The sequence below is a fragment of the Plectrocnemia conspersa genome, unplaced genomic scaffold (genome assembly GCF_051122295.1).
Source record: "Plectrocnemia conspersa isolate PC_06_02 unplaced genomic scaffold, ASM5112229v1 ptg000014l, whole genome shotgun sequence".
Taxonomy (NCBI): domain Eukaryota; kingdom Metazoa; phylum Arthropoda; class Insecta; order Trichoptera; family Polycentropodidae; genus Plectrocnemia; species Plectrocnemia conspersa.
The window spans coordinates 22057026-22072922 of NW_028277178.1; the positions used below are offsets into that span (position 1 = coordinate 22057026).

At 30.8% G+C, this 15897-nt stretch overlaps 2 protein-coding genes across 2 annotated transcripts; both read left to right on the top strand.

Annotated features, from left to right (window-relative positions):
• Positions 1–937: 937 nt before the first annotated feature.
• On the top strand, positions 938–4901 carry LOC148226516 (uncharacterized). Its single transcript, XM_088204023.1, has 5 exons — positions 938–1087; positions 1166–1253; positions 1331–1416; positions 1479–1632; positions 1722–4901. The coding sequence occupies exons 1-5, from the start codon at positions 1013–1015 to the stop codon at positions 1850–1852; spliced, it is 534 nt and encodes a 177-aa protein (XP_088060149.1). The 5' UTR covers positions 938–1012; the 3' UTR covers positions 1853–4901.
• A 5929-nt stretch (positions 4902–10830) lies between these two features.
• Positions 10831–12146, top strand: LOC148226517 (uncharacterized). Its single transcript, XM_088203348.1, has 6 exons — positions 10831–10904; positions 11010–11091; positions 11434–11503; positions 11574–11665; positions 11731–11884; positions 11955–12146. The coding sequence occupies exons 2-6, from the start codon at positions 11017–11019 to the stop codon at positions 12065–12067; spliced, it is 504 nt and encodes a 167-aa protein (XP_088059474.1). The 5' UTR covers positions 10831–10904; positions 11010–11016; the 3' UTR covers positions 12068–12146.
• Positions 12147–15897: the final 3751 nt, after the last annotated feature.

Here is a 15897-nt window from a genome sequence, read left to right on the forward strand (position 1 = left end):
ATTACCCTATAATAAGAAACGCCCGTTTTCATTTTATTCTAAGTAGATTATCTACCATGTACAAAATTACTCCCGAGTGCAAAGGGATAAAATAATATAATATGAATTGATCCGCAAATACTTCTAAACATATTCAGAAATATACTTACATAATCATTTTTTAAATTTTATTAATATATTCATCTCAAGGAGTTTTGTAATCAGATAAATTCAATGTTTCTTAATAACATTATTTTACTTTTAAATTTATAATAATATGTATGGAATTAATATTAATAAGGATAATACATAAAGTAAAAAAATAATGTATCTTAAAATTTGTGAGTATTGTATAAAATGTATAGTGTTGTATTTTTATATAGTATTTAGTGAAACTATATTAATGAGGTAATTATTTTGATATAAATCTTAAAAAAAAAATTATTATTGCAGATTTCATATGTAGAAGATGATAGAAATACATTTTCAGCACTGAAAATTTACACTATAAATATAAATATAGAATCTAATATACATTTACATATGTATACACAACTTTAAATACTGCTTTATTAACAATAATAAAATAGAATATTTAAATGAGGGGTACAATGTTAATTTATTTACATATTAATGTTAATTTATTCACAAATATATTAAAATCTAAATAAATTAAATTTCAATTAAAATAATTTTATTACTGTAATATTGGAGAAACAGTACTTAATTTTGGGATCTGTGTTCTGGCACATTATTGCCTCATTTTTAAGATCATCTTAAGTTTTGTGAATATAAAAGATACGCTCGTGTTATTTATCATATTATATTTTATTTTTAAACACAAATTTAACTAGCTTAAATATAAATTTTAACATTCTGTTATATATCTGACGACGTATATTTAGAATTTTTATATTTAAATCGGTGTTGTGCCACCAGTAGCTATGGATTAGTCAAAGAGTGAAGTCCACTTTTATACAAGACTATATTTAATAAAAACAGTTGATTTTTATAATCATAAAAGAGTGCAAAAATGAATCGAGATAAAAAGTGTTGTCATTTATGTAAATATCAAACTGGCGTGGAAATGGTCGGTTGGTTTGAATTGGTAATTATCTTAAAACAATCGCGTTGCTTAAAAAATACATAAACTTTGTAATCTTAACATATTGTATATAACTTTTAGATATGTGTCGGTATTTCATTAGTGACAATTTCCATATTTCGAGTTTTTTCAGAAGAATTATTACAATTGAACCATGAAAAAGATATACGTAAGTTACTCTAATATTAATACGCTAGAAGCTTTATTGCTTCTTAAATTATTTTTTTATTGTTATATTATTTATAGTTGTGCATGCAATATTGGACATAATACTTGGAGCATTAATATTTTATGCATTGATAAATATTATTTTGATAATCGGTATTAAAAAGGTATGTACGGAAATCATTATCGATTGAGTTTAATATTTTTTTAATACGCATTCTTTTTTTAGAAAAAAATATTTTTAATAATCCCTTGGTTGATTTCTTATCTGTTGCTTCTGATGGTTATTTTAATACTCACTATTATTTTCATAAAATCAATGTTCGCTCCCAGCAACTACGGATATGGAATTTTATCGTTTTTCCTCGTATTTCTCTTTGAAAGTATGTATAATATTGGTTTACTTCGATTTACTGAGTATGTTTACAACTTGAACGCTTTTATATTTATAAAACTTTATTACTTTCCCCAGCCGTTCATATTTACTTCTGTTTCTGTTTATTGAAATCGTACGAAGAAATACAATGTGAAGAATCAACTAGTAAAGCAATGCAGTATCAACATAACGCTTTACAAGCAGAGGAAGGATATCCAGATTTATAAAGCCGTTTAAATATTATATAACTGACATTAGTATATAAGTTATTATATATTTTTAACTAAAACTTTATATAAGAATCTCGAATTTACATTTAAAAACTATGTAATTATAATATTATTTTAAGCTTTTATATAGCTCAAAAAGACTTGTGTTGAATATTATGCTAAAAAATATTCAAAGTAGATTCGCTTTGGAAGAGTCCCAAATTTTGGAGGCCAGTGAGGCGGATTTTGGGACTAATTAATTAAAGTTAAAAATTTCAGCGAGATCAACATAATAGTTAAACTGGTGTATGTTTTAAACCCACATAAGTTTAATTGTTTAACTCGAATAAAAAAATAAGATAATTTTCAGACATTATTTTAAAACATAAAATTCCGATTTTATGTATATAGTAATATTATATATAATTTTTAAAGAAAATTTATACTTTAGTTTAATTTAACGTAATTATGTTGATACATTAATTGTTTTCATAATACAATATTTATATTTATAAATATAATACTTTTTTATACTGTTGTTATAAATGTGTATATGAATATCTATGTAAGTGTTTTTATTTAATAACATTATGATTATTATAATAATATTATAAATATCACCTAAACCGTTAGAAATTGCAGGTGCTCGATTTGTTCAGGCACGCAATTTAATTATTCTAATAGAACGCAAACTTGCAATAATAAAAGCATTTTACATCATTAAAAACAATTACTCACGTAATTTTAGTTTACGCAATTACCTAAGAAATATCAGGTATGCATTTCTTTTATTTTAACTATAAAAAGAAAGGAATAAACAATAAAAGGGCCAGTATTTCATAATAGCAATAGACAACAGCATTTTTTCTCATTAATCCAAAAAAAAAACTAGCGTTCGCTTATACAAAGACTCCAAGCCTTAAGAATATATATTAGTATTTGACTGTATTGTTATCTTTGTTATTTTTTTCTAGTTCTTTTGCGAAACCTATTTTATACCTGGTTATATATTTGTTAATTTTAATAAATAAGTTTATTTATTTATTAGTTTTAACTTTATTAATTAGTAATTATATATCCAGTAAGTGTTTGATATTTAATTTATGTGTTTGATAACGGTATTTATTTTAGAGCCCCAGTATAAGATTAAATAGCGAAAAAAAAAATTAACGCAATTCTAGTATTTTGCAAGCTTTTTATTAGGTAATTTTAAATATATTTTTAGACCATAAAATGATACAAAAGTGATGTTATTATAATAGTTTTGTTAATTGTTACTTTGTTTCCATTAAACATTGTATTAGAGCTTTGAAAATAAAGTGAGACCTTAGTTTATCTATGTAGAGTTTAACAATACATTTAAATTTAAGCTAATTTGTTGATTCCTGCAAACGATTTTTCAATCACTTTAATTTAAATATAATGTGTATATTCTGATTGAGATTTTATTGGAACATAAATAGGTGTCAGCAAAGAAAAACGATGTGGTTTAATTGAGATTGATTCTACACTTCAAAATCAAATTTTAATTTAGACATTAAATATAAATTGTTTTCAGTAATTTTATTTATATTAAGCCAACGTGTTTTTTGTTATATTCTGTTTCCAATGTGGTTTATATAATTCCCATATTCGTCAACATTTTTACGACTTCCAGCTAAAACCTTCAACATGTGTTATCGATATTCAAGATGTTTACGAAGAAGAGGGACAAATATTTAATATTTGATTCATCGATTTTTTTTACAAAGGTCTCAATTTCACAAAAATAGATTCGCAAATACTGGTTTTGTGTTATTTATTTATTATAGTGTTAATAAATGTGCCAGAAGTCTCCAACCTTTTGGATATGCTGTACCGCATTACCCGACAAAAAATTGTCAAGGACCGCATATCAAAATTAATATTTATTTCGTACAGTTTAATCCACATTACCATTGGATCGATTACAATTTTACTTTTTACAGAAAAGATAATAACATAACATGTATTTGAATATTAGTACATTATTAACTGATTTAATAATAAAAGTAGCAATGCAAAGAGTATTTTTAAAAAGCTCGTCTAAAAAAAATTGTTTTAATTTTACTTTTTGTATGTTTCATACAAGTAAAAATATACGTACTCTCTAAGAGAGACGTCATGAACAAGGCATAATCTTAAAGTGTATGGTATTTTTAATTATGCAATTTTTTATTATTCCAGGCGAAAAGTCCAAAACTGTGAAAAATTTGTTCTTACGTTACACAGTTGTTAATCATTCTCAAAAAAATTTAAATTAATTCTTCAATTTTTTTATTCAATGCTATACACACAGAAACTAAAATCTGGAATAAATATGATTCATATTTAGTTTAGCTTTCTACAAATTTTAAATATTTAAATTTCACTAATTGAGTTTGTATAATAATGTGGGTATATACGAGAGGGAAATCAATATAACCCTCAATAATATCAATCTAACCTTGAAACAATAGAATCAATAACATCATAGCTACAAGAAATTCGCTTTCAGCTGATTGGCACTGGGGTTAATTATGTTATGATAGTGGCGGTAAAACATAAATCAGTAATCAATCAATAATACCTTTATTGCAAACAATATATAAAAATAATGTGTTATATAATATTTGGATAAGAAAAATCAACATTAAATAACAGATTTTTGATAAAAAATACATTTGGTCTAATAAATCAGGATTAAAACTATTTTATTTTTATCTAAACGAAAACTTTATGTTAAAATATGTAACTTATTTTTAACATGTTGCTTGTTTATTTAGTGGGTGAGAAATTATAAGAATAAACATAGTTCAAAAATAAATATAGGCATTTTAAGATCAGCGAATATATGTTTCGTCAAACTAAGTTTATATGTTATTAAGTGATTCTCGCGAAATCCAAATTGTTCGTTTATAAATTTATTCTAAACGCCTAAGAATTATTTTTTAAATATTTTACTTAATCAAAATCGTAGGATTCTTATCGAATGAATCAGTTTTCTTATCTCTTTAAATGTTTCTTTTTTCTTATTTACTTGAAATTTATTACTGAACCCCTTTTTTTATTGTATTGCCACTTTTTCGGTATTTTTGAGTAATGGTGCTTTTGAATTTATGATTGTCTACGCAGCTTTCAGGCAAATATTTTTTACAATGTGCTTTTTTTAATAATTCGATCTCATTAAAATTCATATGATAGAAGATGGCTCATGAATTTTCATTTTGTGTATTGAAAGCAGATGTGTATGCAGTCCCTTGGTAGATTCTCCGCCAGTTTTTAAAACCACACTGCACTCTTTACATTTAGCTGTAGCTATCCGTTGATAATAAAAAGTATTTCCATATCGAATTAATATCACCATCTTTTTATGAATATTATAATTCGGTTGTTTATCCATTATTGAAGGGCGAAAATATTTGATTGAAATATAATGTACGAAGGTATGGGTCTCGTTTGAATGCGATCTAATAACTAATTTAAATTAAAAAATATTCTTGGTTATATACTACTTAACAGAAGCAATTTTTTGTTGATTTGTCATTTGTTTAATTACAGTTTGTTATTGTTGTAAAATGAGGACTCATTAAAGGTAATAAATAACATTTTTATTGATGACAAATCCATTACGATCCAGGATGTTGTTATTAATTTTAAAATTTTATGTGTTTAACATTCATTAAAACATTATTAATCACCTTAAATAAGCTCTAGTTTTGCTATTTTATATTTTTCGCCCTCGAATTTATTTAAATATTGTAAAATGATTTTTTATATTCCATGTTGTCATCAATGCGTAACGCAGTAAATAATTTATTACCCGCGAGCATCCGGTGTTCCACAGAAGACACGTGCAACTCGCGCAAGTATGTACACGAAATAATAATTCGATTGTGCTAGATAAATCAATCAATCCCAAAAATTTCGGAATTATGTTTTATAATCCCGGGACTCATCAGGTATTGAAAATCGTTCGGGATCCCGGGAATATCTGGAACGGGTACAGGATATACCTTAAATTGGTAATATATAAATAAAAGGTAAGACACCTAATAGTTTTGATTAAATAAAAGACCGCAGTGGATTTAATAAGATAAAATATTGTACTGCAAAGGGTTAAAAATGCACTATGAAGAAATTCTTAAAAGGGAACAAGAAACACAGAACATAAAGTTGTATTTGCTTTGTTAATAGACAAAAGTAACAATTGTGTATTATGTAACTGAAAAAATCAAGAGAGCAGTAATAATTGAAAATATTTTTATTCTGTGTTACGTGCATTTATAATTAAGCATTTAAAATGATAACACATCATTCATGTAAGAAGACACTTTGCTTTGTATATTTTACAAAGGAAAATTGCAAGCTGATACGTTAAATTTGATATGTTATTTATTTTGTTTCAAGCATATGACACATGCACTGATTATTTAAAAGTAAATAACGTTATTGGAGCTAATAATCACATAATAGTTTTTAATACAATTTTCAATATTAAGAAATATTTTACTTACATTGAATATAAACTTTGATTGTTTACGTAAGGGTTCTATTGTTTACGGCGGCAAATGCTAAGCGTAAAATACAATAACATGTTACATTTCTATGCTTGTTAATCTTTACGAGGTTTCAATTGTTTTGAACAACTGGCGTTGTAAAATAATGTAAGAGATATAGCCATGAAAAGAAACTTTTTTACCTATATTTGTATAGAAATACGCGAATGAGCAGGCTTGAGAAGAATTGACTATTGATTTATTAAATATATTTATAATGATTGATAATACGGACCATATGTTTAAAGTAAATTAATTAATAGATATTTTTACATTTGCTATGATTTTACGCAGTTATTGCTGAAACACAGATACGCAAAAACAGCATAAATACATATTTTGTTCTTTGTTTTTGTTTATAAAATTATGTTAAAATCGTCGAGATAATTTTATTGTTTTTTTTCAAATCCTAATTTATTTCATATGACATCACCATTAATCAAAGGACAAAGCCAAGACAGATGAACCGAATGCAACGTAATACGTTGCGAAACATAACCACGGTCATCCTTATGCTTTTTGGTCCATGTGTGTCCAACGTGCATACGCAAGCAGCTGACAAATAGTGGCATGTCATTGTCTAGCGAATGCGGCACTGGTCATTACGCCGACGACAGGGTAGAACTGAGAGGCCACGGTAGCGATTGTTGACTATGTGCAGATGTACATGGACCAACAGACGCAGGTTATCCACGAATAGATTGCACTTGCAATGCAGCAATAGTGGTTCCCAATTGTGTCGACTGTCGAAAATGATCACGCGAGAACGTAATTTGCGACAGGCACATATGTCGCAAACTTTGCCGCATGGTTCAAACGGAGAACTCGTGAAATTGCTTGCTCGCCCATGACAAATAATAACAGCTTTCGAGTGGATGCTATATTTGTGACATGCATATGTATTATATATCAGAGGATAAGAACCTTTTTGATTCGCGCAATCGTCATATTACAATCGATGGGTAAGCATTACAATATAAAAATATAATTAATAATAACTTTATGTATTATATATACGGCTATGGCCAATTGAAGATTAACATGGCGGTTCTTATACGTATTTTGATTATTTTATCAACTTCGATGCATTTTTTACACGATTTTGAATTAATAATTATTCTCTTTTAAAAAATACGGGTATTGTAAAATTGTAAAATGGAATGTTATTGCGTCAATTCTGGGAAAGGTGCATTGTTTTCGTCGACCCAAGTGCAACTCAAGCATATCAAGTCTACATCTCAACACGTGCGCGCGACCCTTTTTTTTTTGGTTCTATTTATAGAAAGCAATATCAAGGACATTTAAAAATTAGAAGCTTGTACATACATAAATTGAATTGGAACAATTGCTTATCGCAAACTCTTCCGTCGAACTGCAAATATGACCGCACAACACGAAGCGCAAATAATGCAATATTTATTTACAGCAGACCACACGCGTTTTAATGATAATATTTTGTTGTTTAATATAATATTATTGTTGTAATTCTCAAAATGTGTATTTTGGCGAAGTACAAGAAACTATTTTATTTTAATTCGCTTCCTCCATTACCTGTTGTTTTCAGTTTATTCGAGAAAAAATACTATATAAATATTTTTTTTTCATTATAATTACTTGTTTTTTGAAGATGTTAGATTTCATAGAATGTATGATTAGATTTTCATTGTACGTATATGCATAGAAGGAACAGGAAAGTATTATAAGTAATTTTCATTCATATGCGTCGATGTATTTCTGTAAGTTGTGCACTACTCGTTGCATCTTGAAACGACACAGATTGCGTCATCGATTTGCGAAGGTCTAGACCAGTGATTCCCAAACGTTGTGGTTGTTATATTTTTAATTAACATATTGCTGATTAAATCATCTGTTACCCATTTGGGAATAGAATTGTGCTTAGGTGCTAAGGGCATAATACTTTTTTATAATATACTGATATAATAAAAAAATGCCGAATCGCAAAAATTATAAATATTTTTTTTATATATATTTATTCCTGGTAAAAGTCATCAGATTAATGAATATCCAATTCTACTCAGTAATGAACTGTACTGAAACTCACTGCTAAAAACAGGAAAAGAAGCAGAAGAAATGGCCTCCTATGTCAAAAATACTTAAAAAACTAAATCATAAATTTCGCTTTAGAAATTAATATTCTACAATAAAGCAAGTGCATATGTTATCACAATAAATCAATAAAGACTAAATATTCATCGTATTCTTATATAAAAACCAGGTTTTTGATAAAGTGTTGGACTATATTCAAAATTATGAGACTGCTTGCACACAATATAAGCTAACCTAAAAGATTGAGACTTTCAAATAAACATCGGAGAAGTATACACAAATCAGTACCAAATATCATCGGGTGTGCCTCAAGGCAGCGTTTTTGTACCGATGTTGTATTTGTTAAACACGATAGATGTTTCTCAGACGAAATTTTGCCAGTGACATTGTAATAATGCCATCTGATACTGACCCAAAAATATTTTTGCAGGGATTACAAGATCGTCTTTTAAAAGTCTAAACTCTCTAAATGACGAATCAGAGCCAATGAAACTTAATCAATCGATGTTACATTTACGCTGAATACTTGTTCTCTGGTATTCCTTAACGGGAAAAGGATACCACACGGGAACTACGCCAAATATTTTAAAATTCATCTCTACAGAAGACTGAAACTCAAATTTGGAACAAAAGGAAACATCTGGGACTTTAACTTCACTGACTGTACTGGCTTACAGGAATTAATTCATACATATTATTGGAAAATAAAATATTATTAAATAACTTTATCATACAACCGACTTGGTCGTATGGAGCTCTGACTTAGGGTGTGACATTAATATCCAATATCAATATTCTTGATAAATTACAGAAAAAAATCTACTGGTTGATGATCGGTGCTCATTGGTATGCGCCTGCAAGTGACTGCAACTGTGTCAGTGTAAAATAAAAATAGTTTTGAAACAAATTAAAAATTCACTCCAAGGTATTAGTCATCGACTATATCACTGGTCTATCGTGATAGTTAAACATAAATAGTGTGTCCCAAAATTAGCGAACGAAATTAAATTCAACGAGCTCTCTCCGCTGTGCATGGTCAGTTGTTGTGTTAATTGAATTTTGTAAGCATGGAGACACAAATCTTTTGTGAGTATACGCTGTAAAGAGCTTCTTAAAATTTACAATTCTTGTCCACCACGCCGAATTGATGTTCCGGGATTTTCACCAACACTCTCACGCACTGCTTCGATATTGACATTTGAACGGTTTGTTTTTTGCCGACCATTGTGTTAAGTGTCTCCAACTTATCCAGTCTCTCTGAATTTTTCAATTATTCTCTTTGCAGTTGACGAACTTAAAACACTATTCCTACCATACTTTGTATTAAATTTTGGAATTGCGGCTGCCAAACTTTCATTATTTTTGAGATATTATTCAATCATGTTGTTGTATCGTGTAATGCTCCATTTTTACTAACCCTAAGCTCGCAGCTGTCACATTTTTTTTCAGGGTTGCCAACATTTACTGCACAAATGACGGCAAATTCAAATCTTGCGTTAATTTCAAAACACCCTTTATAAACGGCTATTTTTTTTATTACATACTACATCAAGTCAATTTATAAAGAGGCTGACCTTTACTGTTTTATGGTATATTTCAAAATTAAGACTAATCATTATCTTCAACCAGTCAATAACAAGTTATCTTTAAATTTATTTAAAAAAATGTTAATATTCTGAAGTCTTAATTTAATTTATTATAATATATAGATTGGTTTAGTTTAGATGAAAATGCAAAATTAAGCATCTCTTATCTAGTAATAACAATAGTTTTAAAAGTAAGCTTTTTTTAGTAATAAAAATTATAGATGTCTACAAGAAGGATATTTTTAAATTGACCCAAAAATTCGATAAAGTAACTGGAATTAAATTAATAATAGTAAAATAAGGTAAATATTCAATAATAAATCTATACTGTAAAACAGATAATATATTTGTCTGTCTGTCTGTCCCAAGAATTCTTACCAAACGGCGAACAGTAGCGATGTGGCATTTGCACATGTTATTTTGGCTGTCATTTCTTAGGCAAATGTGTTATTTTAATTTTCAATTCTTAGTTGAAAGTTGAGCTGAACAGCGACTTACTACCTACAGATTAAGTGTTACTGCAATATATACCAATGAAATCTCTAAAGAAACTGAACAGTGATGACCGATTACGTGTTACCGCAATATGCAAAGACAAGAGAGGAAGCATATTGTATAATATATAGTCAAGTAATTTTTTTTAATTACAAGATGAATACAATTACATATAATGAATAAATAACAAGTTTGAATGTACCTTAGCCGAAGACGGGTAACTAATCTATATTAAATTATAATAATAAAATGCACCCCACAGATTGAGAGCCACTCAAAAGTGTTGCAGGACAGAAAACGTCATCGCTAACCGCAGTCATCAGTCGGCGCTCAGTCGGGTCGCACGTTGCGCGCGTCCGTCTCCAGGTAGCAATAATTTATTATGTATAAATAATAACCATGTTAATGAATTTTGTTTTCAAAATTCTTTATTTGTTAAAGCACTAACTAACTAACTAATATTTATCATAGCTTCAAGATGCCTGTTTTCAATAAATTCTGCTGTTGCTGCAATCTGGAAACCGGCGCGGTTATCATCGGCTGGTTAGGACTGGTGTGTATTTTTTATTATTTAATTAAGAATATTTAATTATTTAATCACGAATTATCCGTAACTCATATCCGTAAAATGTTACGGATATTTCGTGACCATGGCTGGAGAATCGTAGCCGAAATTTAAAAATAAAGTAAGCGAAAATCGAGATGAATCCCGAGATTTCAAATATTATATTTATATTTATTTATATTTATTTATTTATATATTTATATATTTATTTTTATTAAATCTTACGTTGTAACCTGCCAGGCGTACGCCCAATGCATTACAACGGGATAAATCTGCATCAACTGACTAAGCTATTTTATTTAATAATTGTCAACAATTCATTATTTGTAGGTAGCAAATATATCTGCCTTCGTAGGTGCTATCATTGCCTACGTTTCATTACATGATTCGTTAGTCACTGGTAAGTTTCTTGTACACATTAATTTGATATTCAAACATAAATAATAAAATCGTGTAAAATTTATTTATAGATCAATTATACTATGCTCTGACAACTTCGGGGATAATAACATCACTTCTGGGGATCATCATTTATGGAACGGTGATATACGGAACTGTCGAAGTGAGTAGCTTTTGCTATCTGAACTGCTAAAAAACACCGCGGAAAATAATTTGTTATGTTTACAGAGAAAGCCTTTACTTCTTCTTCCGTGGTTGGTGGTCAGCGCCATGTCTTCTTTTGGTTCTTTTGGTGCAGTAATTATAGGAACGCTTGTTTTTCTATGTATGAAAATTTGGCATGGTGCTGCCATATTATTTCCGATTGGTTTTCCTATCACTGGTATACATATCTACATTTAGTTTTTACTGTAAACAATAATATTATTCTAACCTAATGTTTTTTTGTTAAGGTTTTTTCGTCTATTTGTGGTTTTGTATGCATAGTACTTATTCAAAACTGAAGGATGACATACTGAAAGAGAATTCTCCCCTTTCGTACGTACTTATTAACGAACACTTGTAAAATTTAAGATTAGTCCTGACATTGTATTTTTTTACCATTTTGTGTTTTTATATAACCAAATAAACATGTTTTGATACGATACAAGTATTTTTATTCTGTATAACACAAACGTTTTATAAAACATTACATATAATATTTAATGTTATCATTAGGCTCTAAAATATCTACTCTACAAGATTATAAAAAATAAATTGGGAAGTTCAAGTGTATTTTTAACAATCTAATATTTATATATTTATTATATTTCAGATATGACAGTGTTTACACTTTCCATATCTTTCATTACTTAGTTTTTTTTAGTTAGAATTTTTTTATCGTAAACATTTTCTCACGAGGACAGTTAACTTGTCGATAGCGATCGAATAAATATTACGAGATAGTAGTATGAACAATGGTGTTTGCACTTGGTAATTTTTTTGATATAACAATATCTAATATATCTGATCCACCACTCGTTGAATAATGCGTAGGTATATTTGGAGCTTCTATTTTTATATTATCTTTAAATTTTAATTCGCGTAAAGTTCTACCATTTTTGTTTGTTGGAAAAAATAGATTATTTTATTTTAATTTGCATTGTGATGGTTTCTAGGTTAGTTGTGTTAGTGATTATATGCGCGTGTTTTATTGATTCATTTTCAAATATCGCTACTTGAGAGACAGACAAGGTTAGAGATGTAAATCTGTACTTGCGGTTTTAAATGTGTTTCGGTGATTACGATAATATCAATTTTGTAATCGCTAATCAGTAATTCTAGTTCTTCTGTTTTATATCAGATTCCACGGGGATTCCAAGTCAATTTGTTAATTCCCCGTTTAAAAGAGGATATCGAACCATAATTCGATTTCACTTACCAGTCTTGGGTCGGATCTCCTGAAGTACGATCAGCATCCTGCAAAGATCTGCAGTAAACATAGCACTTGAGGAGGGCTCTTAGGCTCTCTGATTTGCGGACGCTGAGACGTATTCATTGGAGCAGCGACAAGGTTAAACATCAGCTTTGAGGGTTCCAGGTTTCAGACTGGCTTAGGTGATGCGAAAGATGGGACCTGACGTCTCTTCTGTATCGATTATCTGACGCGGGCAATCTTTGTAATTAGCCGGATGATTTCCTCTGCATCTGGTACATTTTGTAGGTGACTCACGATCCTTCTTGAAACAGTAAATTGGAGAGCTGGCGGTGTATTTTACGCACCTGGGTGGCAGCTCTTTGAGGCGGAGCCGAACACTTAGCAACTGAAACTTACATATGTACATATTATGACGTTTGTACCCTTCAAGGGTGGTCTTTACAAAGCAAACGTACCGGATGCTTCTTATAGCGATCAAAATTGTGTTAAGACTGAATTGGATCAGTTACTCTGCGCCGCAGCCTTTGTCTTCATAGACGTCACTTTATAAAGCATAGACCTTGTCGCTCTAGATCAGCAGCAATATCGTCGTTGGGGATCTTGGGTAATACCCGTTTTTTCTTCCTTCTTTTTTTTTGATTTTTGAGCGACGAGCATTGGAAACGTTGTCCTTTCTGGTGTATCTCAGCGTAAAGTTAGCTGACTTAATCAAATCAGACGTTTCGAATTATATTTCCGTAATCTTCATTATAACGGGAGGGATCCTTGGTGGTTTAGATATTTCAGGCACTTCTGGAAGCTTTTCTACCCGGTTTTTATTCGAAATCGCCGATGACTTTTGCTTCGTGGATGGACTCGCCAACTTTTTTGGCAATTGCCATTCTGCATCCCCCCCATTAAATTTGGCCAGAAAAGTGCATGTCATTATTGAAATACTATGAATTTTAATACAAAAAATGAGTACTGACTGGCTAACTTTTAACCCCCCCCCCCCATTAAAAAACTGAAATGACGTCCATGATTCTGAACTAGAAATTCATAGAGTTATCCCTTATAGAAAATATAAGAAAGTCTCGAATTCACCCCTCGAGAAATAAGCAGAAAAATAAGTATAGATAGACGTCGTATTTTGCCTATTGCTACATAGTTTATCTGCACTTCGATTTTACACCATATTTTAAAAATACGCTAGCTATCCTTACCGATATTTCTACGGACTTTTGATATAAGATTATTGTCAAATTATAAAAAAAAACTACTGACTGAGCAACTTTTGTCGTCGTCCCATGGAAAAATCTTAAATTACGTCACTGGTAAAGTGTTAACGTAAAGTTGTAAAATGCGGTGTGCTAGACAACTGTTAGGTTCATGGGCACAGTTCGCCGGACTTCTGACGCGCGTCTGACGTCTTTTGATTAGCGTTGTTTGTGAATCAGCAACCGTTTGCATGATCAGAAAGACTTCAATGCTAAGGACATGGTTGACATCTTTAAAAATATGTACAAAACACGTTCAAATTGTGAGCGTGCAACCGTTACAAAGCAGCGTGAGTAACGCAAATTCCACACACAGCCAATTTCGATGCACTACTCAAAGAAGCGCGCATAAAAATCAGATTGCTGAGGAGTTGTTCATCAACATCTTTCACTGCTTTGATGCATGACTTTGGGATACGTCGTTGCATGATTCAACGTACCGACAGGTTCAAACTGTGCAAAGGGTGTGGTTTAACATTTTATTTGGTGGCTAGCTGCGTAGCGTTCTATGCACCAATAAGAGCTCACGCACACGAAGAGACAGCAAAGATAGGTCGGTTTTGGCAGATTGCTCTAAACGGATGGCAGGCAGCACATGAGTTTATACAGCAGATATTAAACTAAAATTCCAACATAATTTAGCTCACCAGTAGTATTCCGGTCGCATCACAAATACTGAAGTCGTTAATGGATGAACATTGACAAAACGCACACGGTCTCACTGACCTCGATATGACGTCAATCGTTCCAGTCAACATTGCTGGTGACTTCCCTGCCAAGGGACAGTGTTTATTATTTATCGAGTACTCAATGAATAAGTTTATATGGGGTATTACTTTAAAAATGTATATCAGTTGTATTATATATCATTTTAATTGAATTGGTAAATATATAAAAGCTGAAACGCGCGGAAAGAGCGTTATTCTTTCGCTGCGTGCAAGTTTGCCGCTTTCTTTTGGCTCGGCACAGGGCAATTCTTTAACCCTCATTCCACCCTCCACCATCAGAAGTGAGCCACCCCAACGTGTGCACAACTACGTGTAAACATTTTATTTACATTGTGGTCGTGCCGTTTCTTTCCATTGCCGCAAACGACGCAACTTTCCAACAAGCTTTCCCGCACTTGATTACCTTCTATTAAGAAAATGCGGAGCGATACCGAGCAAACCTTACCCTGGATAAAAAAAAGCAAAAGGGAGCATACGTAGTCTGAATAAATAAAGCCCTTTTGTGACGTCCTTAAAAACGTATATTTTATTTCAACGTCAGGGCCTTTGTGAGCGAAACGTGCGCGAGCTTTGTGCCATCAATCGATCATACGCGCCACAATCGAGCGCCGTATTTAAATGTTTACACTTTAAACATAGATATAATTCGATCGAATAAACACGGCGTGTTTGCTCAAATAAATTGTGTAATGTATCACATGTGCGCGCGAAATATTTCGAGGCACAGAGACGCGATTAAGCCGAATGGGAGCGCCGTACAAATAAACCGGTCGTTTGAGGGCTTTGGTGCAGAAAAAAAAGAAAAAAGTTTCTTCCATGCGCTCTTCAGTGGAGAACATTTACCGAAATGAGCTTTGAGTATTTTTTAGTTCGTAAAGCTCACTGGAGGAAGTACTCGGATGGAGAAGCAAAAGCTCCCGTGTAGGAGATTACGGAAAAGTTGCAGCAAAAACTAGCAAATTGTAATGGATAAGGCTATGTCGGTAGCTAGTAC